The sequence below is a fragment of the Portunus trituberculatus genome, chromosome 12, assembly GCF_017591435.1.
Source record: "Portunus trituberculatus isolate SZX2019 chromosome 12, ASM1759143v1, whole genome shotgun sequence".
Lineage (NCBI taxonomy): Eukaryota > Metazoa > Arthropoda > Malacostraca > Decapoda > Portunidae > Portunus > Portunus trituberculatus.
This window is the reverse complement of record NC_059266.1, coordinates 6283039-6310568: the sequence shown is the minus strand read 5'-3', so window position 1 is coordinate 6310568 and position 27530 is coordinate 6283039. Positions and strand designations below refer to the sequence as shown.

Genomic DNA, 27530 nt, shown 5'->3' with positions numbered 1-27530 from the left:
ACATCCTAATACACCCTGACACTGTGACGCACCATGACACACCCTGATACACCCTGACACACTATGACACACCATGACACACCCTAATACACCCTGACACACCATGACACTCCGTAACACATCCAAACACACCCTCACACACCTTGATACACCTCCACAAATCCTGACACACCCGATCAAACCCTGTCAGATAAAGAAAACGTTCCACAAAAATAGGGGGTACTATTATCAACAGTCATCGCCACCACCTGTCCATCTCGGCCCCGCGCTTCTAATGGGATTGATTGATAACTTTATTGTTGTAGTAGTGTATGCAACAAGGATGGCAAGAAGACTGAAAGAGGAAGAGAAAGTAAACGAAATAGCCTTCCGATATAGATACACAACCATGAATATTTTATTACATAATTAACAGCGAAATAAGTAAAGAAATTGAGAAAATAATAAGTACCGAATTTCAAACATGTTAACACAAACTAACATAAATGGTAGAAAAACAAAATTCTAATATAACTACACGCCCATTAATCACTTCTTATAAATTTACCAACGAAATAGACAAAGGAATAAAAATAGATAAATAAATAAGCACCGAATGTGAAACGCACCGAACCCGCTGGCAACACGAGGGTGATAATTTGAACACAAAACTAACATATGTAGTAGAAGAAAAAAAATCTGGATATATTTACACACGAATATAATCACTTCTTATAAATTTAGCAACGAAATAAAGAAAAGAATAAAAATAAACAAATAAATAAGCACCGACTTTGAAACGTACCGAACCCGCTGACAACACAAAAGTGATAATTTAAACACAAAACTAACATATATGACAGAAAAAAAAATTATAATATACTCACACACCAATTAATCACTTCTTATAAGATTATCAACGAAACAAACAAAAGAATAAAAAATAAATAAAAAGCACCGAATTTGAAACGCCCCGAACCCGCTGACAACACAAGGGTGAGAATTTGAACCCAACACAGAGAGCTTCGTAACACAAAACCTCCCCTGTGAGTGTTCTACTGTCAATATTAAGGCGTGGCTGGTGGAATACTGCTCTGGGGGATAGAAAGGACTCAATTCTCACTCTTCCCCGGTAAATATAAGCTGTGGTGGTGAAGACATGAGTGTGAGGGGAAGGAATGGCCTGGTTTTGTTGTTTTGGTTGTTTTTGTCGTTTTTGTTTTGTTGCAGTCAGGTGTTTGTGTTTTTTGTTGTTTTTTGTTTTGTTGATGTCAGGTGTTTGTGTTTTTGTTGTTTTGTTTTGTTGCAGTCAGGTGTTTGTGTTTTTTTTTTTTTTATGTGGTTTGTGTGTGTGTTTGTTTGTTTGTGTTGCCCTCTAGTGTCCGGTGTGTGATGGTGTTTGTTTGTTTTTTCCCGCTTATACTTTGGAAATTTCATACGAGTTGCCTTTTTTTTTTTTCCTGGCTCCCTGTGTGTTACTTTTCTTTTTCTTTTCATCAGTCTGTGTGTATACTTTCTATTTTCCTTTTTCATTAGTTAGTGTATAATTTTCCTTCTCTTTTCATCAGCCTGTGTATTATTTCCCCTTTTCCTTTTCCTTGACTAGTGTGTTCTTTTCCTTTTTCTTTTCATTGGCTTGTGTGTAATTTCTCTTTCCCTTTTCATTAGCTAGTATATAATTTTCCTTCTCTCTTCATCAGCCTATGTATTATTTCCCTTTTTTCCTTTTCCTTGACCAGTGTGTTATTTTTCTTTTCCCTTTTTTCCTCTAGAGCCTGTGTATTATTTTCCTTCTCTTTTCATCAACCTATGTATTATTTCTTTCTTTCCTTTTCCTTAACCTGTGTAATCTTTTTCTTTTTCTTTTCATCAGCTTTCATATATTTTATCTTTTCCTTTCTTTATCAGCCTGTGTATTATTTCTTTTTTTCATTTTTCCTTGACCTGTGTATTCTTTTTCTTTTTCTTTTCATCAGCTTGTATGATTTTCTTTTTCTTTCAATGACCTATGTATAAATTTCCCTTTCCCTTTCAGTAACCTATGTATATTTTCCCTTTTCCCTTTCAAAAAATATATACATAAATTTCTTTTCAGAGCCTGTGTATAATTTTTTTCCTTTCCCTTTCAAAAACCTATGTATAATTTTTCCCTTTCAATTCCTTATGGATAAATTCCCTTTCTTTATTAACTGGATTCTTCTTGGCAGGTCAGTATTTCCACCCTTTGTATTTTCCTATTTCCTTTCCCTAGTTTATGTATAATTTCCCTTTCAACTCCCTATGTATAAATTTTCCTTTCCATTTGAATTGTTTCCCTCTTAATTCAGTACATATAATTTCCCATTTGCTTTTTACTGTTTCCTTTTTAATAGGTCCATATTTCCACCCCATGTATTTTCCCTTTTCCTCTCCTAACTTGTACATAATTTCCCTTTCAAAATCTAAGTATGATTTCCCTTTCATCTCCTTATGTATCAATTTTCCTTTTCATTTTAACTGTTTCCCTCTCGGCAGGTCAGTCTTTCCGCTGTCTGACCTCCATGGCGACCTTCTTTGGGCAGCTGCGGTCCCTCTGCAGCGACATAGACTCCCAGCTCAATGCCATAAAGGAAGACCTCCGCCATCCCCCAGGGTGAGTCTCTAACCCCCATTAGGGCTGTTATGATTAGCATTGTTTGATTCTAATCCTAGTAACACTCGCTGCACAAACCTTTCATCTACTTGACTCTCTTGCTTAGTTGGGTAAGCAGTATTCTTAGCCTTTCATCACATCTACTGGTAAATTGAATATCCCAGCTTGATTCTGTACTTAGCATTAACTCTTTCACTGTGATGTGTAACAGTTAACATCACCAAAAGTAGTGTGTGAAATATTTTTAAGCGTGCATAAGAAAGAAGGGGACAGGAGAGAATATATTTGCGTTTTCTACAGAGTTCCTAACCTAACCTAACCAAATGTAATGTGTGAAATATTTTTAAGCGCATAAGAAAGAAGACAGGAGAGAATATATTTACATTCTCTACAAAGTTCCTAACCTAACTTAACCTAACCTAACCAAAAGTAATGTGTGAAATCTTTTTAAGCATGTATAAGAACGAAGGGGACAGGAGAGAATATATTTGCATTTTCTACAGAGTTCCTAACCTAACCTAACCAGATGTAATGTGTGAAATATTTTTAAGCGCGCATAAGAAAGAAGGGGACAGGAGAGAATATATTTTGCAATTTGTATCAAGTTTATAGATTCAGTGTAGCTGTAGAAAAGTAGAAATACCCCATAGTGATAAACAATTCAAGAAAGGTGTGCCAATTAGCAGCCAAGAGGTTAATTGAACTCTTTTACTCAGGTGGTTTCATGGCATTTATTTCAATTTTTCATATTCCTTGTTGAAAATACTTATTAGAATCCTTCCTCAATTTCTGCCGCAACAAGAAATGGAGTGGAGTGTGCTGGACTGTGGGAATGGAAGGCACTCGGTAATCATGTCAGTGCTAAGTCAATAAGGAGCTTTAAGAGATTAGACAAATTTACAAATGGGGTTGATGGATGGAATTAAATAGCTTTGGTCATACAGGCACTGCCACGTGTAGGCCTGGCTGTTTCTTGTAGCTTCCATCGTTTTCTTACGTTTTGTGTTCTTATTGTGTTTTATCCTGTCCTTGCCCCTTCTCCTCCCTTCCTTTCTTCCCCTGCTTTGGAATATTTTGGTCTTGTTCTTATTTTTGTCCCTGTTTATTTTGTTTTTGTTTTTTTTATTTTACTTTTTTTTTATTCTTATCTTTATTCTGTTAACTTCACTTCACATGACATCACCTTTATTTCCCCTTTATTGCCTTTATTCTGATTAATTTATCTCCCATATTATTACTTTCTGTTTTGACTACTCTCTCCCCTCAAATATTTCTTCTTATTCTTACCTTTATTCTATTACATCATTATTCTCTTACACATGATATCATTTTTTTTTTCTCTCCTTCTATTACCTCCTGTTCTGATTAAATTCTCTCCCATATTATTACTTTCTATTCTAACTACTTTTTCTCCATTACCTCTTATTCTTATCTTTATTCTATTCCACCTAACTTCACTTTTTCCTTCTTCTTCTTCTTCTTCTTCTTCTGTACCTCTTGTTCTGATTAAATTGTCTATGTTATTTTTATTCTAACTCCCTTCTCTCCCACAGTTCCTTCCCACACAGGTACGATGGCGGACTCAACAGGGTCAGGGCGGACTTTCAGGACCTCAAGGTTAGCCACGCACTAACTCTAAGATTCCCCAGCTGTAGTCTTAAGCTTAACCCCTTCACCTCCATGGCATGTCTTCGTATTTATTGTGGGCGCTATTTGGTGATTTTATACAGCTACAGAAACTTATGTGGGGATTAGAATAGTGAAGACTCTGGCCATTATTCTTTTGACCTCCATACCCTTGCTAGTGTAAATGAAATGGTCCAATCATACTCAAGACTCATGATAAAAGTGTCCCAGTACTGAAGGAGGTTAAAAATTGCTGTCCCGTCTTGGTAGTTTCTTGCCTGGTTCAGTGAAAGCTATTATGATATTCAAGATGTTTTTTTCTCTCTCTCTCTCTCTCTCTCTCTCTCTCTCTCTCTCTCTCTCTCTCTCTCTCTCTCTCTCTCTCTCTCTCTCTCTCTCTCTCTCTCTCTCTCTCTCTCTCTCTCTCTCTCTCTCTCTCTCTCTCTCTCTCTCTCTCTCTCTCTCTTTTTCTTTTAATTTTTATGTCCTTTACAATTAATTAATCTCATAACCCATTTTCTCGCCACACAAAGCCTGACAAACTGTTTACCACATGAAATAATTAATCTCTCTCTCTCTCTCTCTCTCTCTCTCTCTCTCTCTCTCTCTCTCTCTCTCTCTCTCTCTCTCTCTCTCTCTCTCTCTCTCTCTCTCTCTCTCTCTCTCTCTCTCTCTCTCTCTCTCTCTCTTGTTTTCCCTTTTTTTTTCATATCTTTTACAATTCATTCACCTCACAAACCGCTCTCACCACACAAAACAATGAACAAAGCACACAAGCCATTTCTTTACCACACAAAATTAATTAACCTCTCACACTCACTCACTCACTCACTCACTCACTCTCTCCCACCAACAGAAGCTGTCCAGTGAGGTTCGGGAGGGAGTGGGAGAGTTGACAAGGTTCAGTAACTACCTGAAGGACGCCCGGGAGCTGGTGGCGGAGCAGGAGGCCGGCATACACAAAATGGAAACGTATTGTTCTCAGTGGGTACCTCTTTGACTGTCTTAATTAGGTCAGGTCAGGTCAGGTTAGGTTAGGTTAGGTTAGGTTAGGTTAGGTTAGGTTAGCCCCTTCAGTACCATGACTCATTTTCATATTCATTCTAGTTACTATTTGATGATTTCTTGCAGCTTCAGAAACTTATGTGGGGGATTAGAATAGTTAAGACTCTGGCCATTAATATTTTGACCTCCATAGAGTCTTCCTAATATTGATAAAATGGTCTATGTACTTCCATATTCATTCTTGTTACTATTTGGTGATTTCTTGCAGCTTCAGAAACTTATGTGGGTGATTAGAATAGTGAAGATTCATGCCATTTATCTTTTGACCTCCATAGACGCTTCAAAATGCAAATTAAATGGTCTAGTCATACCCAAAATCTTAGTAAATATGTGTCTCAGTATTGAAGAGGTTAGGTTAGGTTAGGTTAGATAGGTCAGATAGTGTAGTGTTAGGTTAGGTTATGTGATGAGGTTATTCTTTCTAATGTAACCTAATTTTAACCTAACCTAACCCAGAATGGAGAGAGAGAGAGAGAGAGATGGGAAGAAAAATTAATCAGAGTATAGAGTAAGTTAATAGATTTGTTAGTTATATTAGGTTAGGTTAGATCAGAGTGTGTGGTATTAGATTAGTATAGAGAGAGGGAGAAAAATTAATCAGAGTAAGAGAATTTGTTAATAGATTTGTTAGTTTGATTAGATTAGGTTAGGTTAGGTTCGGTTAGATTGTGTGGTGTTAGTTAGATTAATTCAATGTTAGTTAGGTTAGGTTTGGTTAGGTTAGGTTAGCTGGTGTGGTGTGGGTATGTCTTCTAATGTAACCCATTTTAACCTAACCTAACCTGGAATAGAAAACAATGATATGGGAGAGAAATTAATGAAAGTAAGGAGTTAGGTACTAATAGTTTGAGTTAGGTTAAGTTAGGTTAGGTTGTGTGGTGCTGGTATTTCTTCTGACATAATCTAGTTTTACCTAACCTAACCTGGAATAGAAAAAAGAGAGAGAAAAGGAGAGAAATTAATCAGAATAGAAGGTAAGATGAGGAAAAACACCCTGAAAAACACTCAACACACACCCCAAACACACCCAACCTACCCAAATATCCACCAAACATATCCAGACATCCCAAAACACATGCAGACACATCCAGACACCCCCAAAACACACTGAAACATATCCAAATATCCCCAAAACATATCCAGACATCCCCAAAATAGACTGACACACATTCAAACTCCCCCAAAACACACCCAAACTTTCTAAACACCCTAAAACACATCCATACACCGGCAAAATACATCCAAACACACCCAAACTTCCCAAAACACATCCAAATACATCCAAACTTCCCAAAACACATCTATATACACCCAAAACACATCCAAACTTCCCAAAACACATCCAAACACACCCAAAACACACTCAAACACACATTAGCAATCAGCCTTAGAAGGAAAAAAAAGGTGAGGTAATATTTAATGATGTTTTATATGTTGCCCTTGGTCTTAGGTTATGTTTGGCCAGCTTTCCGACTTACATTAAAGAAAAAGGAATAATTCTGAACGCTGCCTTCCTTGCTCTCCCCTTCGACACAGGTATGGCTATGTTATCCCTAAAATTGAGGTGGACACCCCATTCAAGGCCAAGACTACTGCCAAGGACACAAAGGAGAGGTGAGTGATTTAGGGCTCTGTTGTTTCCCTTATTTCCAGGGCAGCAATGGAATGGATGAGAGTATGTGAGGGTAAGAGTGTAGCATTTATTTCCTTCACACAAAACTACATGCACCTATAGTCTGTCTACTGTATAATTGCTCCTGGATTTAAGACATATGGCAGCTTACTAATAATGTAATTGATCTTATGTGAATGATACTCTTTTTTCTGTTATTACAAGGATAGCTCACGGTTTGCCTCAAGATCTGACAGCCACGCATTCCCCGGGACACCATTCAGACCGAGACCCGGGGCCACTTTAGAACAGACATACTATAGCAACACATACATTCTTCACTCAAGATTTAGAATTTGGGGAAAAAAATAGTGATGACTCTTATACCATCCATGGAGTCACCTTTCCTTTTCACTTTTTAGGGACTGGCACCTCAGTGGGTGGGGTTTTTAACATTTTTTTTTTTTTTTTTTTTTTTTTCTCCTTTAGCCAGTTCTCCCTCTTACATAAAAGAGAAAAAACATTTCCAGAGTGTTAAGATGCAAGATGGCAAATTAAACTATATAAATCTACTCTTTTAGGTTCCTGACTCACTGCTACACCAAAGCATTGCCTCTTTCTCACTCTCACAGTGTGGCTAAGGACAGTGATGGTGGTGGTGGTGGTAGTGGTGGCCTGCTGGTGACGCCTGAACTGAATGTTTGCATGCGACCAGCGATGCAAGGGAAGAGACCACCAGTCCCCACCAGTGGCAGGAAGGTGAGGGGTGTTCAGGCCTATCTGGTCCCTGTTTACTAGTGAATTATGGGTCTGTTGTTTTGTTTACTTGTTTTTTCCTCCGTAACATTTGTTTTAAACCCCACTTGAATCTTGCATACCTCCCATTAGAGCCCAACACAGCCTTACCTTGTCACTTTTCTCAATTATAATATTTTAAACCCCATTTCAATATGTCTATGTCTTCTACCACAGACCAGCACAGTCTCATCTTGTCCCTCTCCCCAGTCATAGCATTTTACCTGATTTCCCTCCCACTACACACCAACACGGCTTCATCTCGTCATCTTTCTCAACCACAATATTTTTAAACACAAGCCTGTATTCAGAAACACTTTGCTCTCTCACCATGACTATTTCAAGGGCCACAGAGATGACTAGTGGGGTTTACAAGAGTGTTTCTCCAGTTAATATTATAGAAATCTTGTCACTCTGCCTTTAAAACCGTAAAAACACCTTAAAAACCTGCGTCAATTTGAATAAAGTCTTTTGAAGCGGTGGAGGTGAAGCACAAAAGGGTTTCAGAAGACAAGTTACAGTCTCATCTTAACACACTTTTCAATCATAACATTTTTAAACCCCACTTGAACATTTCTCTACTCCCTCCACAGCCCAACACAGCTTCAACTTGTCACCTTTCTCAATCACAACATTTTTAAACCTCTGAACCTTTCTTTACCTTCCACCACAGCCCAACACAGCATCGCATCACTTTTCCCAGTCTTTGCATATTTGAACTCCCCTCTGAAGCTTTCTTTACCATCCACCACAGCCCAACATAGCATCGCCAAGCCACAGTCCTGAAGCCACACCTGCCTGTAAGACCCCCAGCAGGATCCCTTTGGCTATCAACACCCCAAGGACACCCCAGACCCCAAGATCCCTAAGACCCCGAAGACCCCTAAACCATACATGATGATGGAGCAGTGGATGACAGGGACAGTTGAGGACATCCCTGCCACTACCCCTGCCACCACCCTTGCCACCCCCAACACAGAGGTAGATTCTGAAACGCCAGGGGAAATGGAGACAGACACAATGCAGACCCCAACATGTGATGCAGAGCCAGACACAAACAGCGCCCCTCACAGCATCACCACCCCAGAGGAACCAGTGCTGTCTTCCCTCACCATGCAGCTGCTGTCCAAGCGGTGTGATGGTGCTGTGAAGTGTGCACCGCTGATCACCACCCCAGAGGAACCCATTTTGCACACCCAGCTCATCATCAAGAACAGCTACGAGGAGAACAGAACGCCAGAGGAACCAGTGCTGCACTACACAACCCGCATTGAGGAGGCAGCACAGCGCAACACACCAGAGGAACCCATACTGCATTATAACAGCCGCATGGAGGAAGCAGCGCAGGACACACCCGAGGAGCCTGTTCTGTCGTACCAAACCAACATGTCCTACACCTGGAAACCCTCTGGAGCCATGAAGGAACCAGTGACATCCTACCATCCCTTAACACCCACAGAGAAGCCCCCCTTCAGGAGAGCCACGGCTGCTAGAGTCTTCACACCCCACACGGAGGTAAAAGGTGAAGATCCTCAGTCACCAGAGCTCTCGGACGTGACAAAATCCTTCATGTCCCTCTTGGCACAGCGGAAGGAATACGACCAACCCGAGACACACAGGGAGGTGAAAATGTTGACACAGCCAATCAGTGAACTCAAGGGTATGTCGTGCCCACAGGTTCACCAGGGGGTGTTGCTAAATAGGAGCATAATAGGAGCATCACAACTGCGGGGAATGTCACAACCACATCACCAGGACTCGTTACCCACACTGCCTCACAAACCCAAGCATTCATTCTCCGAGGCCATGAACAAGCTGAACGGTACGTGGGGGGATGAAAATGATTGGCACAGCGGAGAGACACAGCATTCCCGGGCAGCTGGTGGGTGGGACAGGCTGCTGGGTGACAAGGGGCAAGCTGTGGGAGACTCATGCCTGGTTGATGATGTTCCCCCGTCTCCTCAGTTGTCGGACATCACCCAGCGCATCATTGGACAGTTAAGACGATAAGGTGTTTGTCTCTTCGTTGTCTTTATTTGTAGGTGTTAGTGGGGGGGGGGTTGATTTTGTGGTTCTTGTCATTGCTTTTTTATTTTTCTTACTTGTTTTTTTTTTCATGTTTTTTACTTCTATTTCTTTTCTGTTACTTTTCTTTTCTATATTCTTTGTTTTTCTTTTATTTCTCTTAACTGATTTCTCTTTTCAGATACTTTTCTTCTTTGGTCTTTCATTTTTCCTGTTTTTCTTCCTTTTACAATTATGTTCTTACTTGTTTTCTTTTTAATTTTCCTAACATTATTTTTACTGTTTTTACCATGAGCCCCAAGGAAATGTGAGATAGAATATTGTGTTAAGCATCGAGACACAAACATATAAAAGTGTGGCTATCTATTTTCTACAAGGAGAGCCAAGGAAGTGTCAGGCGGAGTGTGTGAAAAGTAGAAACAGGAATAAGTGAAAAGTGTTGCTATTTTTACAAGGACAGCCAAGGAAAGGTCAGGTTAAATACATTGAATTGTAGAAACAGGAGTAGATAAAAAGTAGGGGCATCTATTTTTTCAAGGAGGGTGAAGTAAGTGTCAGGTAAATATATTGTTTAAGTATTGAGATAGGAGCAGGTATAGTGTGGCCCTCTATTTCTACACACAGCCTCCAGGAAGTGTCAGGTAAAATGTTTTAAAGTGTAGAAACAGGAATAGATTAAAAAAAAAATGGGGCTATCTATTTTTTACAAGAAACTACAAAGAAATGTCTGGTAGAATGTTAGAATTAGAGACAAGATAAGGTAAAACGTTTTGCTACATATTTTTATAAAGAAGCCAGAGGAAGTTTTATTTATTTATTTATTTATTTATTTTTTTTTTTTTTTTTCTTTTCTTTTTTGTAAGAGAACCACTAAGGGCAAAAAAAACTTTATTAGAAAAAAAAAGGCCCACTGGAATTGTAGTCTCTCTAAAAAAATATGAAAGAATTCGGCAAAAGAACGGGACAAATATCTTGACACCTCTCTCTCTTAAAAGAAGTCAGGTAAATGTTTTGTTTAAGCAGAGACAAAAATAGATAAAAATTTTGGCTATCTATTCCTACAAGAAGATCCAAGAAAGTGTCAGGTAAATGTACTGAAGTGTAAAAACAAAAACAGAAAAAAATGTGGCACTCAATTTTTCACAAGATCCTGCAGAGAAATGTCAGGTAGAATGTGAAGTGTTAAAAGTATAGAGACAACACAGATAAAGGAGGTCTAAGGAAATCTCAAGTAAAAATGTATTAAAATGTGGAGATGAGATGGGAATAGATAAAAAATGTGGCTCTATATGTTTTTTTTTTTTTTACGAGAAGCTGCAAAGAAATGTCAAGTAAAATGTATTAAAATGTGGAGATGGAAACAAATAAAAAAAAAATGTGGCTATATATTTTTTTACAAGAAGCTGCAAAGAAAGGTAAGGTAAAATGTTAGGTGCTCAATGAAAAGACAGGAAGAGATATAAAGTGTGACTATCTATTTTTCACAAGGAGCAGCAAAGAAGTGTCAGGTAGAATGTTAAGTGAATAGACAGGAACGAATAGAAAAAGTGGCTATCTATTTCTACAAGGATGGCCAAGGAAGTCTCAAATTAAATACTTACTTTGGTGGTGTGCCTTAGAAATTCAGTGATTCGTGTACTATTACATGTTATTTTCTTATGTAAGACTTAAGAGGTGTTGAGCACTGGGACACCTTTAGATTTGTACAAGAGTGGTGGTGTTCTGTTATTGTTCTTGTCTTTTTCTCTCACTTTCTTCTGTCACTTTTTGGATCATGATTTTAAGCCTGGAAGTGCAAGGTGTCTCAAAACAAGAATCAATAAAAGGTATTATCTTGCAAAGTTTGTGTAGTTCAGATCTTGTGAGTTGATGTGTTCCCTTTTACCAGGACTTGAGGACACACACACACACACACACACACACACACACACACACACACCAGTAAGCAGCGAGGCAAATGGGCAAGCCTCTTAATGTGTGGGGTGTGTTCACCTAGCAGTAAATAGGTACGGGATGTAACTGGAGGGGTTGTGGCCTCGCTTTCCCGGTGTGTGTTGATGTGGTCTCAGTCCTACCCGAAGATCGGCCTATGAGCTCTGAGCTCGATCCGTAATGGGGAAGACTGGCTGGGTGACCAGCAGGCGACCGAGGTGAATTACACACACACACACACACACACACACACACAAAAGGTTAGATCAAAGTAAAAGAATTAAACAAATAATTTATTCAATGACATTTATAAGAAAAATGTAATTGTATAAAAACTTGAAATATTACATTTATATTAAACTATATATATTTTTATATATATATACAAATCAACATTGAATGGATCTTATAATAATATTTCATTTGCAACGCTACGGGAGGGAGACGCGGCGGCGGCTGCGGTCCCTCCTTCCAATAATACTGGCGTCCAGCAAGCCTTAGACTGATGGTGGTGGGAATGATTCTAGACCCTAAAGATTACTTAGCTACTGAAAGACCACAATGAGTAAGGTTCTAAACAATACAATTATTCTCCTAATATGCCTTCTCCTTTAGTAAAGTGTTTTGTACTGTGCGTGTGTGCATATTATCCCAGAGTGGAGTTTGTGGAGACAGAATCTCGTCAGTGGTGAGTCGCTGAGGTAATGGGACTGTCGTGTCGCGTTGCGCTGTGTCGCGGTATCTGGCACACCGTTGCTCTATCAAAAATAATGTTTCTCGCTTCAAAATACAAAGGGGAAAAATATACCTCGTCCGGCAAGTGTTTGATGCATTCCAGCTAATTAAGTGAAAATTTATGTGAATATATATGTGTATATATATGTATACAGTATACAGTACTATTATATATGTTATTTTTTTATAATTTTTGAACTAGGTACATTGAAGGTGGTGAAATACTGCAGGATTAACGGTAAACATTTAGACACTCCCTCCCAAGTCCCGTCCCTGGCCAGGCAACACCCTACACCCTCACCACTGCACACTGAAGGGCTGGCTGGTGGGCTGGTGGGCCGGCATGTACTGGTGACGTGTGTACAGGAGTGAGGTGGAGGAGAAGGTATGCTTGGAAACAAAACACGTCACCCAATACAGCAACATTAATTATTACCTATGCATACCTCAAAATTTTGGCAACTCAGTCAATTCAGGGTCACAGTAATAATAGTCATTTTTTTTGGCACACAAGTCCCCTTCGATTCCCTTGGTTGTCTGTCCTAAATTAACACACACACAAACAAAGTAACAAATCATTACAGTTTCATAAATAATCTTTGTGCTGTTTCTTCTTTATTTCACTTTATGCTTCAAATTTCTCCTTCCTTTTCTTACTTCCACCTAAACTTCTCTCTTTCTCTCTCCTTTCCATTTCCTTTCATGTTATTTCCACCAATTTATTCTGTGTTGAATGACCTGTGAACCTTAATCTGCCTCTCCCCCTCCCCCCACTGTCTGCCACAGGAACCAGTCAGCACCCAGCATCACAAGCACACCACTAACACAGGTGACTTGTGACTTACAGAAGAGTTGCTTGAGTAATGAGCCTTAAAACTGTTCATAAACTCTGTAAATTAGATGTAACTCCTTATCTTCTTCAATTATTTTATTTTTCAATATTTTTTCTGTCATTTCTTTAAGGTAACTCATGAATCTGAAGTCACTGGTACACAAAGTAATACAAGTTTATGTTAATCTTTGTGACATTGTGACTTGAAGTATAATAACACTAAAGTGGTGACAGTCAATCTACGTGAGACAGTATAGAGTAAACATGACTTTTCGTCCCTGTGGCAGACAGTTCACAGTCAGAGGAGCACCACCAACACTCCACACTTCCTGCTGTTCATCCACAAACTGAACAAAAAGATCACTTGTGACTTGTGCTTCATTTACACTTCCAAAGCACACCTGATTCGCGGTGGTGTGGCGGTGACGCTTGTGGGAGTGCGGTGTGGCTGCACCACCGGGCTGGGTACACACACCGGGGGGGAGCCGTGACAGTGCAGGGCAGCCCAGGCCAGACGCAGCCATTGTGTTTGTGAGGCAGCAGTGCCATGCCGGGCGGTGCACTGCGCCTTACCTGGGTTTGTTTGTTTACACCTCGTCTTGACTCCACAAACAGAACACAAGACAGGGCAGTGTCAGGCCGGGAGTCGCCATTATCTCAACTCCCACTGGACACTAAATGCATTTGATGTTGTCAGTTTTGCAATACATTTTTACAAACTACATTAGAAACTGGATCTTACTTATATAACATTAAAAAATTATAATTTCTTTGAGAAAAGTCAGGTAGCAGCTTATAAGGAGATCAACTTATGCTTAGGTAATATATATATTTATATATATATTTATATATGTTAATTTACTTTTGTCATTTCTAATTGGGGTTTTCTCCTCTATAGGAATGATAACAAAGATACTACAATCTGAGGTTCCATTGTAGCTTCAGGTAAACCTTCCCATAACTAAGACAGCGCCCCGCCGCCGCCCCTCCTCTGTACACGGGGCGCGGCGCGGGAACCATTAACATTACACCGCATAACTACAACAATTTTGTAAGTACACAGAATAGTAGCAGCAGTAGTAGTAGTAGTAGTGGGAGTAGTAGTAGTAGAATAGTAGTCACACAAAACACATACAGGCAGCCACACACCAGCAAAACTCTGAGGACACATCACACCTTCCACTGCAACGACTGACACCACTAACAAGCTCTGTACAAAAAAACTACACACACTGACGGGACACAGGGACACAGGGACACACTCGCTGCTCACACACACACCCCGCTTTGTACCGGTGCTTCAAGACGGCCGCGGAAACAACAGAAAAGTCCGGAAGTGATGCGATCAATGAGCCAAGCGGTGATTGACTCAATGCCTCTCATCTGGACACACACACACTCACACACACACACAAGAATATATCCACTCCTGGCCTTATATTTAGCTTACATTTTAGCTTTGAAGATAAGGTAGTAGTAGCGTCAGTTCTCTGGGCACTCCTAGGGCTGGGAAAGTGTGTATTGGGGCATAACTATTGTATATAAGAGCAACAGTTTGCACTTTGGATGTGTAAGAGTTATAGGCAATTTTTTTCTTCTATTTTTCAAGTTTTTTTTTGTATTTTTACATTACTGTACTTTTTGTTTTCATTTTCACACACTGAATAACTATGAACTTCAAACGTACATACATACATACATCGCGGTGAAGTAAAATGTAGTAAATAAAAAAATGCGTTATAATAGTAAAATAAAAGTCCTCTTCTGTACACATTGTAAGTTATATATATATAAAAAGGAGAAAACAATCTGGAGGGAATAAAAATAGAGCTGGGAAGTGTTTTGTGGTCAAGGAAACACACACACACACACACACACACACACACACAAAAGATCATCAGCTGACTAGGTGTAAATACTAAGAACATGCAAACACACTTCATTATTTCACACACTCGGAGAAACAAAATGTGAGAGATAATAAAGGTGCTTGTAGTATGCTGGACACACACACACACACACACATTCATTCCCTTCATTAGCTTGAGATTCGTGCAGGTGTGTTCCAGCCAGATATGGTGTGTGTGGGGGGGTAGGGGCGGTAATTATAACAGACCCCAGACATTCACTTTTGGAAGAATAAATGTGATAGTAGTAAGGCTTAACACTAATGAGATTGGAGCCTCCCTTCGCCGCTTTCCTGCACCACTAATAGCGTCCAAGCCTCTCTGATTCCCGGCCGGTACGTCACACGGCAGGAAGTGACAATTTTTACATTTTGGTGTCTCGTGTTTGATTTTCACCACTGCCACCACCGTCATCATTGCCATCATTATCATCATCATCATCGCCATCATCATCACTGGTTTTCTGTAATTAGTGATTGCTTTTTTTTTGGGGGGGAAGTTTTGATGCTAGTTTGTTTTATTTTTTCTTTCATAAACTTTACATTAACCTGTGATTACTTCTTATTCTTCTTTATTCTTGCTTTTCTATCATTTTTCTCTAACTATTGATTGACTGATTAATTGATTGCTTTTTTCTTTTTCTTTTTGCTTATAACACTTTGTAGTTTTATTTTCTTCCTCTATAAACTTTCCATTACCTGTGATTTCTTATTCTTCTTTATTCTTGCTTTTCCATAACTAATGAATACTTCTTTATATTTATTTTGGGTTATAACACTTTGTCATTTTTTTTCTCCCACAAACTTTCCATTTTCCACCTTCCATCTTAAGTTTTCTGGTCATAACACTCTGGAAGTCTTTATTTTCCTCCTACACAAACTTCCCTATACAGTTTGCTATATTAATTACCTTTCTTTACCTGTGATTGCTTCTAATCTTTTTTTCTTTTACATTATGACACTCTCCATTCTTATTTTCCTCCTTCACAAACAGATCACTTTTCTTCCTCAATTGTCCTCTTCCTATTCACTTTTCTTTCCTAACATTATGACACTTTGCATTCCTTTTTCTCTCCTTCATAAATTTTCCCTAAAGGGTTTCCCACATATCTTTTTTTTTTCCACTAATTATAACTTTCCCCACTCTAGTTTCGGTTATGACACTTTGCAAACCATTATTCCTTCCACACAAATTTTTACTAATCTACCACAACACAGCACCTTTTCCCTACCTTCCTCTGTCTCCTGTTATCTTCTATTTACATCTAGTACCTATGAGTCTTGCTTCAATACATCCATGACCCCTTCTCTTTGGGTTGATTTCCAGTTCCCTCCCTCCTGCACACTCCTAGTCTCTCACTTCATTCTTCACTTTCTCCGTCCTATCTCTGTCTCTGCTCCCACGCTGAAACACATCCACTGGTCATATTCACCTCTTTTTCTTCATCTTAGAAAGTGTTTGGTTATTATATGGGAAAATTCACCATTTTTCTTCTCCACACTTGACTCATCACCAAATTTGTCACTTTTCTTGCTCTTAATGGTGTAATTCATGTGTTTGGTTACTGAGTGGGAAGATTCACCATTTCTCTTCCACACCTCACCATTAAAAAGTTTGACGGTCACACTGAGAATGCTCTGCCTCACCACTTCACTTGCTTCCCTTCACCACTGCAGCTGCATTCCTCCTCACCATCCATCTGGCCATCACTGTGAACACGTAAGTCATAAGCCAAAGCCACACGTCAACACAAAGTTACAGGACAGTTAACATATAAAAAAATCGTCCAGATAACAGCAAAACAAAGAAAACAATGCCACCTTGAAGAGAAACACAACAAAACACTGTCATGGAGTTCCGTCACAGACCACTCGGTAAAACACAAGCAGCATCTTTGGTATCCCCATCACCAAGAAACTTAAATGTCATTCCCCAAAACTTGATGGAGGTTGGCAAGTGATGGGTAGTGTCTAGGGAGGGATGGGCAGAGGCTAGTATGGGTATGACGGGTAGGCCAGAAGATAGGCAGCAGCAGTGATGGCATCCGTTGACAGATTAATGGGGGAGTCTGGTGGTGCTGCGGCAGGGAAGTGCGGTGAGGACAGCTGGAGGGGTGCAGGGGTGTCTGGGGTCTGTGTGGGGGACAGGGTGGAAGTGGGAAGACTCACAGCTGGCAGGGGGAATGTGGTGGAGGTGGTGCCCACTGCCATGCTGCCTCCCACAGTGGTGATGGTGCTGTGGAGGGAGTCTGTGGCAGAGAAGCTGTGGTAGGAGGCTGTGGCAGGGAGGCTGGTGGAAGGGGAAGTGGTGGTGGTTATGGGTCCCTGCTTCTCCTTGTCCCCTTGTCCCTTGGGAGGCTGCAGGACGGAGGGAAGGTTGTCCTCAAACTCGTCCTCCTCCAGGTCCTTGGTGTGTGCTTTGAGGAGATGTGTGTTGAGGTTACAGCTGCGAGTGAAGCCCTTGGAGCACCACTGGCACACAAACTTCTTCTCCCGCTCCACCACTCCTTCCACCTTCTTCTTCTTCTTCCTCTCAGGGAACTTTCCGTGGATGACCTTCATGTGTTTCCTGAGGATGTGCTTGCTGGTGAGGGACTTGTCACAAATCTCGCACTTCACCATGCCCTCGCCGCCCTCCTGCGCGCTGCTGCCAGAGCTCTCCTTGTCGTGCAGCTTCATGTGGCTCTCCAGTCTTGTCTTGGAAGCGAGGAACTTGTGGCACACCTTGCACTGCTCCTTGGTCTTGTGGATCCTCTCGTGCTTGTCCAGGACATTCTTCCGTGTGAAGGAGGCGGGACACAGCGAGCACTTGTAGTCGGTGCGCAGCTTGTGGACCTTGCTGTGCGTGGCTAGGCGGTCCTTGCGGGAGAACTTCTTGGCGCAGATCTCGCAGTCGTAGGTCTTGTTGTTGTGCACGGCCAGGTGGCGCTTCAGCACGTCCTTCCTGGAGAACAGTTTGCCGCACACCTCACACTTGCTCTTCTTGTTCTTGTGCACCTGCTCCATGTGCTTGTCCAGGAAGTCCCGCCGCACAAAGGTCTTCTCGCACTGCTCACACTTGAAGGGCTTGACGTCGGTGTGCTTCATGCGGTGGGTCTCCAGGTTGAAGGGCGAGGAGCACAGGTACCCGCAAGTCTCGCACTTGAACTTCTTGCCGGCGTGGATCTTCATGTGTGAGTGGAGGTACTCCTTGGTGATGAAGGACTTTGGGCACTTGGAACACTTGTACTCCTTGGTCTGGTGGTCCTGGCTGTGGGTGAGCACGTGGCGCCGCAGCTTTGCCTCGCGGCTGTAGCTGGCAGTGCAGAGGCGACACGCGAACCGCCGCGTCCTGATGTGTGTCTTGAGGTGCTGGCGGTAGTGCTTGCCCTTGCCGAACGTCTTGGGGCAGAAGTAGCAGGCAAAGAAGGACATTTCCTCCACACCGTGCTCCTTCATGTGTATTTTGTACTTGTGGATGTCCTTCCCAAAGTCCTGCGAGCACAGGCGGCACAGCAGGTCGATGCCTTTGCTCAGCATGTGTGCTGCCAGCCGGGAGGTCTGGTCTGGCTCCCGGGGCTCGGCGGAGGGGGACAGCTGTGGGTCTGGCTTGTTACAGCCGTCCTCCACCTTGTGCTCGTCCAGCTTGGCCTCTGGCGGGTTGTACTTCTGCTCTGCCAAGGGAGGCTTGATGCCGCCCTCCACCGGCATCAGGTCTCCGCCCTGTAGGTTGTGCTTCAGCCAGTCGTCGATGGCGGCATCAGGCCGCACCAGCTGCCGGCCGGCTCCCATGCCATGCTCTGTCTTGGCCTGTAGGCCGGGCAGCGCCTCCGAGGTGTACACCTTCTGGGGCAGCACCTCCATGGGCTCCATGGTGAAGGGCTTCATGTGCTGCAGGGTCTCACTGGGGTCTGCCTTGGTGAAGTCCTTCATCTGTATGACGCTGGGCTTCCTCTGCGCCCGGCTCTTCCTCTTCTTGGCGCCCGTCTCCGCCTTCCTGGCTGGGAACTCATGCCGCTGCAGCTGCACGTCAAGGTGGTGGTGACGGTGTGCAACGGTGTCAGGCACTGCACCTCTGTGTGCTTCTCCGGGCCAGCCATGTCCGGGGTGTGGCCTGTAGTCTCCGGCCATGAACTGTGTGGTGTGGTAAGGCAGCAGGTGCTTCCTGGGCAGCACTTCCCGGTGTGGGGTTGGTGGAGGGTGCAGGGCAGTGGTGTCCAGGTGGTTGCTCACGGGGAATGTGTTGAGGTTGGTGCCGAGGGAGTAGCTGCTGCTAGCCACGGCCATCTGGCCAGCCTGGATGGGGGCCTTGGTGTCACTGAGGGAGGCGGCAGCCATGGTGGGAGCTGAGTCAGGGTGGGGCAGTTCAAACATGGTGGCACTGGCAGAGCACAGTGGCTGGCTGACCTGCGGTAGGGTGGCGGCTGTCATGCCGGTGAGGTCTGGGGTGAGGGTGGGCTGGTTGGAGGTGATGGGCATGGCTGGCAGGGACAGCTGTCCGAAGGAGGGGTTCATGCAGGAGGGGTTGGCCTGCACCGGAGGGCTCATCAGGTTCTGGGTGGGCGTCATGAGGTTTGGTGCCGAGGTGAGGGGTGGCACTAGGGGGGCGTCCTGGCCACCGCCATACTGCAGCGCTGCACCACTGCCGCCAATGGCCAGGGGGTTGCTGCCCCCTGCCAGGTTCCCCGGCAGCTCCAGGTCTCTGGGGCCAGCCAATTCATGGTGCAGAGTGGAGGGGTCAGGGTGGGGCAGGACGGCAGGGGCCACATCCTGGGGGGCAGGGGGGTCGAGGGCCTGGTCTGGGATGATGTAGTGCTCAATGTCCAGCTGCACGTATTCATCATTGGCCTGGAACATGCCGTGCAGGGAGTGCTTGTGTGTGCACAGCTGGGAGCCAGCTCACCTTCTCCCCACACAGCCAGCACACACTCACATTGAGGGTGTAGTTGGTGTTGACATTAATGTGCCGCAGCTGCAACACCAGCTTGCCCCCGAAGCAGGTGATCCGTCCGTACACATCTGCAGACTCTAGCGGCGCCTTGTGTGCCACGGCCATGCCTGGGCCAGACCCAGAGTGGCCCGAGGCCATGCCGGCCGGGGCCTGCTCAAACAGGGACGACTCGAGCTCCTTGTGGCCAGGGTCGGTGCCAGTGGACAGGTCAGGGCCGAGGTCCTGGCAGGTGAGCTTGGCCAGCAGGCTCTGGGCTGTCTCACTGTCCCCCTTGGGCAGGGAGTTGGTGAGGTCTGTCATCTGGCAGATGTCGCCGGCGTGCAGGTCGTCAAAGCGCGGCAGGATGGAGGACAGGCCGGACAGGTGGTGCATGTCCCCATACCCGCCACCCACCGCCCCGCCCCCCACGGCCGGCATGGTGTTCAGGCCGCCGCCGCCATTGCTACCCAGGCCACCAGACACCAGGCCGCCCCCGGGGCCCTTGCGGACACCTGGGGCATCCAGGGCCAGGTCCACATCAAACCCCATGGGCCACAGGTCGTTCCCCAGGGTTGGCGTCTCAAAGCCCCGGCACGACTGGCTGCTGTCACCCATGATGAGGCTGCAAAGACAGGCACCACACTCACCCACCACACCACACATCATCACTACTACTATCATCACCATCATGCAGGGAAAACACCACCACACTCATTCAACACACAATGTAACAAGAGGTGCAGTGGTGGAGTGACTAAGTAGGCAATCCTCCCTCTGTGAGTGTACTGACAGGTGGGTTATGGCTCCCCACTGCTGGTGGATATCAGTCTTGTCTGTACATGTGACACCATCACTACTGTACCACCAGCAGCACCACAGCACACAGGAAGAAGTCAGTGAAGTGTGTGGTGGTGTGATGATCATTAGGATGTGTTACTGTAGCACTATTTGTTAAAACATTTCATTTTATTGTCTTTTCTTTAGTTTTAACTGAAGAATAGACAATATAGATAATGAATGATCTTAATAAATAATAAGAGTAAGACCATAATGACTCACACCACACACACACACCACAAACAAGATGACAGGCAAGCAAGTAAAAAAGAAACACACACACACAAGCACACCAAATTATAGCAAACTACCAAACACCACCACCACCACCGCACCGCCAACCACTCACGCACCACACCCGCACATATTTCACCACACACACGCACGCACACACACAGACATACACACGCACTTATACAAACAAAACAAGCAACAAGGGTAATTTCAAGGTCAGCCGGGCAGTGAGCGAGGCGTGGAATGGAAGAAAAGAATAAAAGAGACAAAAAAAATGAGACGATAAAACAAGAGGAGAGCATTACTTTCAACTTATGGCGTGTTTTATCTCCCCACGCCTGTTTTAAGGACAACTGCAGCTCACCTGGTCACTGCGGCAGGTCGTGGCTCCTCATTAGCGTGCGTGTTGGGCCGCGGGAAGGACAAGGAAGGGACAAAAGAGGAAAAAGTGGATGACAACGACGACGTCCCAACTCAGGCGCAGCTAAATGTAAACACCCGACCACTGACACTCTGGCTTTCCAACGGGGCCATGACACCTTTCTCTATATTTTTGTGATTTTTACCATGATTAAAGCCTCCCCGTGCCACATAGAGCTGCCAGATTGTAGCGGATGAAATTGTCTATAAGATTTTTTAATGTGTATAATCCTCCGTGGCTTTATTTGGGAGATATGATAGCTTTTTTTTCATCATCTTCAATCATTATGGCGAGCGGTAATGGCGGGGCTCTTGTTCTCTTTCTCTTTCTCTCTCTGGGTCTCGCTCGCTCCATGTCTCTCTCTTCTCTATACCGTGTTTTGCCTCTCTTTTCCCTCTCTTCTCGCTCTAAAAGGCACGTGTGTTGGTGTGGAAATTACCCAATGGAATTTTATCGTATCTTTGCTCTCGCTCTAGGAAAATACCGAGTGAACTGTCATTGTTTTTTTTTTTTTTTTCATTTCCTTGTTTCTATTTTTTTATCAATTAAATTAAACATCTGGCAGTGTAGGTGTGTTTGGGGAGAGGGAGATGGGAGTTGGGGGATGGGTGGGTGTAGGTAGGTGGATGGATGGGTATATTGAAACTTATTATCATATTTATTTACTTATTTATTCTTTCTGTTATGTAATTGGAGTTTTGTTGATGTAATATTGTTATTAGCTAGCACAGGTCGAAGGAAAGGGCGTGGTAAGAGATGTGTGCGTTACATAAGAAAATACAATAGGAATGGGGAAAATAGATTATAATGAACGTATTAATGCATTGAGAGAGAGAGAGAGAGAGAGAGAGAGAGAGAGAGAGAGAGAGAGAGAGAGAGAGAGATCCATCACTATCCCAAACAAATAAAAATCAATAACATCATTATGAAAAAAAAAGAAAAAAAACAAAAAACAAAACCAAAACAACAAACCACACAACAAAACAAAACAGAAAAAAACACAAACAAAAAATAAACGAAAAGAAAAAAAGGAAAAAAAGAAAAGGAAGATATATATACAAAAAAAGGAAAACGAATAACATCAATTTTTTTGCAGTTCAAAGATGGCGCCACGAGTCACACAAGAGCTACCAAGCAACCCACCCAGAGCCCTAGTAGCCCCACCAGCCCACCAGCCAACCCACAACGCTCTCCCTCCCTCTCACACACTCTCTCCTGTCAGTTGGCGCAATGGTGGAGCTGTGTGAGGGCAAAATGGCTGAGCTGGAGGTTTCAGTCCCTTTAGCCCAGTTCGACACAGAAGAATGGGCCGAGTTTAGCGATTTCCAGTCCTCGCAAGACCCAAATTGCAACTCTGAGCTTCAAAATGTCCCGTGTATGACTCCGGACAAGAACGACAACAATGATTTTTTGGATAACGTCTCGGACACCACAGATACGTTCAAGGATTCATTTTCGGCGTCATTGGAGGACCTCGTGAACACCTTCGACGAGAAAATCACCAAATGTTTCTGCAACTACGAGGACCAGGTAGAAAAATACGCCCCCGTGCAAGTCAGGACGCAGGAGGAGATCATGAACGAGTGCCAGTGAGTATTGGTTTGGTTCTGTCCTTGTTTTGTCCTTGTTCTGGTGGTGTGTTGTCCTTTTTTTTGGTGCTTTGAGGGGTTCTGGGGGTGGTGAATGAGTCCTGGTGATTGTTGTCCTTGTTTTTGTCCTTGTTTTGGTGTTTTTCTGGTGTAATTGTGGTGGTGAATGAGTCCTGGTGATTATTTTTATTGTTTTGGTGTTTTTTTCTGGTGTTGTGGTGGTGTTGAGTGAGTGTCAGTGTGTAGTCCTTGTTGTGGTGTTGTGTCTGTGGTGTTTGGTGGTATAGTGGTGTTTTGGTGGTGTTCTGGTGTTATTGTGGTGTTGAATGAGTCCCAGTCAGTATTGTGATTGTTTTGGTGGTGTTGTGGTGGTGTTTAAGAGTCTTTTGGTGTGTTTAATGTTGGTGGTTTGTTGTTTTTCTGTGGTTTACATTTTCTATTCTGGTTTAATTTCGTGTTTTGATTTTTTTTTTATTTGTTTATTTGTTGACTTGTTAGGGTCAGGTTAGGTTAGGTTACTTATGTCCATTTGTTTATTTATTTATTTATTTATTTATTTATTTGTGTGTTGAAATGGTTTAGGTTAGGTTAGGTTAGGCAAGATTAAATTGGCTATATTGTTGTCATTATTTATTTATTTGGTGTGTGTGTGTGTGTGTGTGTGTGTGTGTGTGTGTGTGTGTGTGTATGCGCCGTCACTTCCTCTATTCTTACGTCTTTTTTTTTCTTTATTTACTTATCGTTATTTATTTTTTATACTGAATTTAGATAGAAGCAAATCCAGTTGTGACACTAATCCACCAGAGAGAGAGAGAGAGAGAGAGAGAGAGAGAGAAACGTGCCAGTGTTGTCGTCTGCTGGTCCAAATCGATGAGTAAGGGGCGGTGTTGTGTTTCTCTCTCTCTCTCTCTCTCTCTCTCTCTCTCTCTGGGTCCGGGCTTTAGGATACATTTGCAGGACTTGCAGGACTATAGAGTGGAATTATCCTTTCGTAAACAAGAGAGAGAGAGAGAGAGAGAGAGAGAGAGTGTGTATGTATGTGTGTATATGTGTGTGTGTGCGTGTGACAGAACAAAGTGTAGAAAGTTGCCACGTACTATTTTTTCTTCACACACTACTACTACTACTACTACTACTACTACTACTACTACTACTACTACTACTACTACTACTACTACTACTTTTCATTATCTTTTTCTTCATTATCTTCCTTTTCTTTTCTTTTTTTTTTCCTCTTACTCTTCTTCGTTACCTGGAAGAAAGTGTTACAAACGAGTTAGACGTGTTTCTCTCTCTCTCTCTCTCTCTCTCTCTCTCTCTCTCTCTCTCTCTCTCTCTCTGATGAGGAAGTATTACCAGTTTCTTTTTATTACATTTTTACGTTCTTAGAAAACTAGAGAGAGAGAGAGAGAGAGAGAGAGAGAGAGAGAGAGACTTTCACATAATCTGCATAGCCTGACCTTCCATTAAGTGCATTATTGTCTGTGTGTGTGTGTGTGTGTGTGTGTGTGTGTGTGTGTGTGTGTGTGTTAACCTTGGCATTCTTCAGAGTTGCCCTTCATTCATAATATTGCTTTTCTTCTTTTTCTTCTTCTTCTTCTTCTTCTTCATTGGAAAGTTAAGATCATTATTAATATGTTTTTCTTTTTTTTCCTTGTGTGTGTGTGTGTGTGTGTGTGTGTGTGTGTGTGTGTGTGTGTGTGTGTTGATTGGCAATTTACTTCAGTCTGGTCACGCTTCCACAGTCACCACCAGAATCACCACCACTATCACCACCACCACCACCACCACCATTATCAACACATTCCATTTATAACTACTACTACTACTACTACTACTACTACTACTACTACTACTACATTATCTGACAACCACAATTATTCTCTCTCTCTCTCTCTCTCTCTCTCTCTCTCTCTCTCTCTCTCTCTCTCTCTCTCTCTCTGACCATTATGCATAATTTGTATGTTTAATTAACGCTTGATGAAGAGAGACAGAGAGAGAGAGAGAGAGAGTGTTGGGCTTTCAACCAAGGTGTGAAGATAAAGCTGATCTCGTAATTAAACAATACTCTCTCTCTCTCTCTCTCTCTCTCTCTCTCTCTCTCTCTCTCTCTCTCTCTCTCTCTCTCTCTCTCTCCCTAACGGATATACCACTAATGGATGCAAAGGGAGAAGGAAATGCTGACTTGAGAGAGAGAGAGAGAGAGAGAGAGAGAGAGAGAGAGAGAGAGAGAGAGACTTTCAACCAAGGTGTGAAGATAAAGCTGATCTCGTAATTAAACAATACTCTCTCTCTCTCTCTCTCTCTCTCTCTCTCTCTCTCTCTCTCTCTCTCTCTCTCTCTCTCTCTCTCTATCTCCCTAACGGATATACCACTGATGGATGCAAAGGGGAAGGAAATGCTGACTTGAGAGAGAGAGAGAGAGAGAGAGAGAGAGAGAGAGAGAGAGAGAGAGAGAGAGTTGAAAAGAGGGAGGAAGAGAAAGGAAACGAAAGGAGTGGGGTGGTAGTTACTCCTCCTCCTCCTCGTTATTTCCGGGTTTTGTTTAGTACTTCGTTTCATAACCATTGCCTTTTAAGTAGTAGTAGTAGTAGCAGTAGTAGTAGTAGTAGTAGTAGTAGTAGTAGTAGTAGTAGCAGTAGCAGCAGCAGCAGCAGCAGCAGCAGCAGCAGCAGCAGCAGTAGCAGCAGCAGCAGCAGTAGCAGTAGTAGTAGTGGTAGTAGTAGTGGCAGTGTGGCAGCAGCAGCAGCAGTGGTGGTAGTAGTGGTAGTAGCAGGTGCAGCAGCAGCAGCAGCAGCAGCAGTGGTGGTGGTGGTGGTGGTGGTGGTGGTGGTGGTGGTGGTGGTGGTGGTGGCAGTGGCAGCAGCGGCAGTGGTGGTGGTGGTGGTGGTGAGTGGTGGTTGTGGTATTATTGTTATTGTTGGTGGTGGTGGTGGTTGTGGTGGTGGTATCGGTGGTGGTGGTGGTGGCAGTTGTGGTGGTGCAGCCAGTGGTGGTGGTGATGGTGGTGGTAGTGGTGGTGGTGGCAGCAGTGGTGGTGGTGGTGGTGGTGTGGTGGCAGCAGCAGGTGGCAGTGGTGGTGTAATGGTGGTGGTGGTGGTGGTGGTGGCAGCAGTGGCAGTGGTTGTGGTGGTGGTGGTGGTGGCAGCGGTGGCAGTGGTGGTGGTGGTGGTGGTGTGGTGGTGGTGGCAGCAGGTGGTGGTGGTGGTGGTGGTGGTGGTGCAGGTGGTGGTGGTGGTGGTGGCGGCTGCGGTGGTGGTGGTAGGTGGTGGTGGTGGTGGTGGTGGCGGCTGCGGTGGCGGTGGTGGTGGTGGTGGTGGTGGTGGTGCAGTGGTGGTGGTGGTGGTGGTGGCGGCGGTGGCAGTGTGGTGGTGGTGGTGGTGGTGGTGGTGGTGGTGGTGGTGGTGGCGGTGGTGGTGGCAGATGGTGGGTGGCGTGGTGGTGGTGGTGGTGGTGGTGGTGGTGGTGGTGGTGGTGCTGGTGGTGGTGGTGGTGTGGTGGTGGTGGCAGTGGCAGTGGCGGTGTCAGTGTGGTGGTGGTGGTGGTAATGGTGGTGGCAGCAGCAGTGGCAGTGGCAGTGATGGTGGTGGTGGTGGTGGTGGTGGTGGTGGTGGTGTGGTGGTAGCAGTGGCAGTGGCAGTAATGGTGGTAAGTGTGGTGGTGGTGGTGGTGGTGGTGGTTGTGGCAGCTGTGGTGGTGGTGTGGTGGCAGCAGTGGTGGTAATGGTGGTAGTGGTGGTGGTGGTGGCAGCTGCATGCAGTGGCAATAGTAGTAGTAGTAGTAGTAGTAGCAGCAGCAGCAGTAGCAGTAGTAGTAGTAGTAGTAGTAGTAGTAGTAGCAGTAGTAGTAGTAGTAGTAGTAGTAGTAGGTGTTGTTTTTATTGGTTTCTTCTTCTTCTTGTGTATGGGGAGAGGAGAGGTAAAGAGAGGAGACGGAGAGAGGTTGTGAAGTGTTGGAGAGAGGAGGAGGAAGAGGGGAAGAGGGGGAGGGGAAGGAGTGGGAGAGGGAAGGGGGTCCGTTAGGGGGTGACGGGAGGAAGTGGGGAGGGGCCGTAATGGGAAATAATGGGGGGAGGAACAAGCTGGTGGTGTGAGATAAGAGAGAGAGAGAGAGAGAGAGAGATAGAGAATGCAGGTGGTTATTTTCTCAGACCATCTCTCTCTCTCTCTCTCTCTCTCTCTCTCTCTCTCTCTCTCTCTCTCTCTCTCTCTCTCTCTCTCGTCTATTTATTTGTTCATCTATGAATTGAAAGAACACTTATGTTTAATTGAGAGAGAGAGAGAGAGAGAGAGAGAGAGAGACTGCCTTTTCTCTATACTGATAATAGTAAGTGGATTAATGACTCTCTCTCTCTCTCTCTCTCTCTCTCTCTCTCTCGTAAGACAGCTTTAAAATTCCTCC

At 43.8% G+C, this 27530-nt stretch overlaps 1 protein-coding gene and 1 pseudogene across 1 annotated transcript; one reads left to right on the top strand and one right to left on the bottom strand.

Annotated features, from left to right (window-relative positions):
- The first annotated feature begins 967 nt into the window (after positions 1 to 967).
- On the top strand, positions 968 to 9798 carry LOC123502868 (annotated as a pseudogene).
- Positions 9799 to 11945: 2147 nt separating this feature from the next.
- On the bottom strand, positions 11946 to 21622 carry LOC123502708. The gene is given in 5 exon segments (XM_045251915.1): positions 11946 to 19146; positions 19149 to 19210; positions 19212 to 20018; positions 20020 to 20670; positions 21484 to 21622. Coding segments are annotated over 4 exon segments (3528 nt in total). The 5' UTR covers positions 20664 to 20670; positions 21484 to 21622; the 3' UTR covers positions 11946 to 17131.
- Positions 21623 to 27530: the final 5908 nt, after the last annotated feature.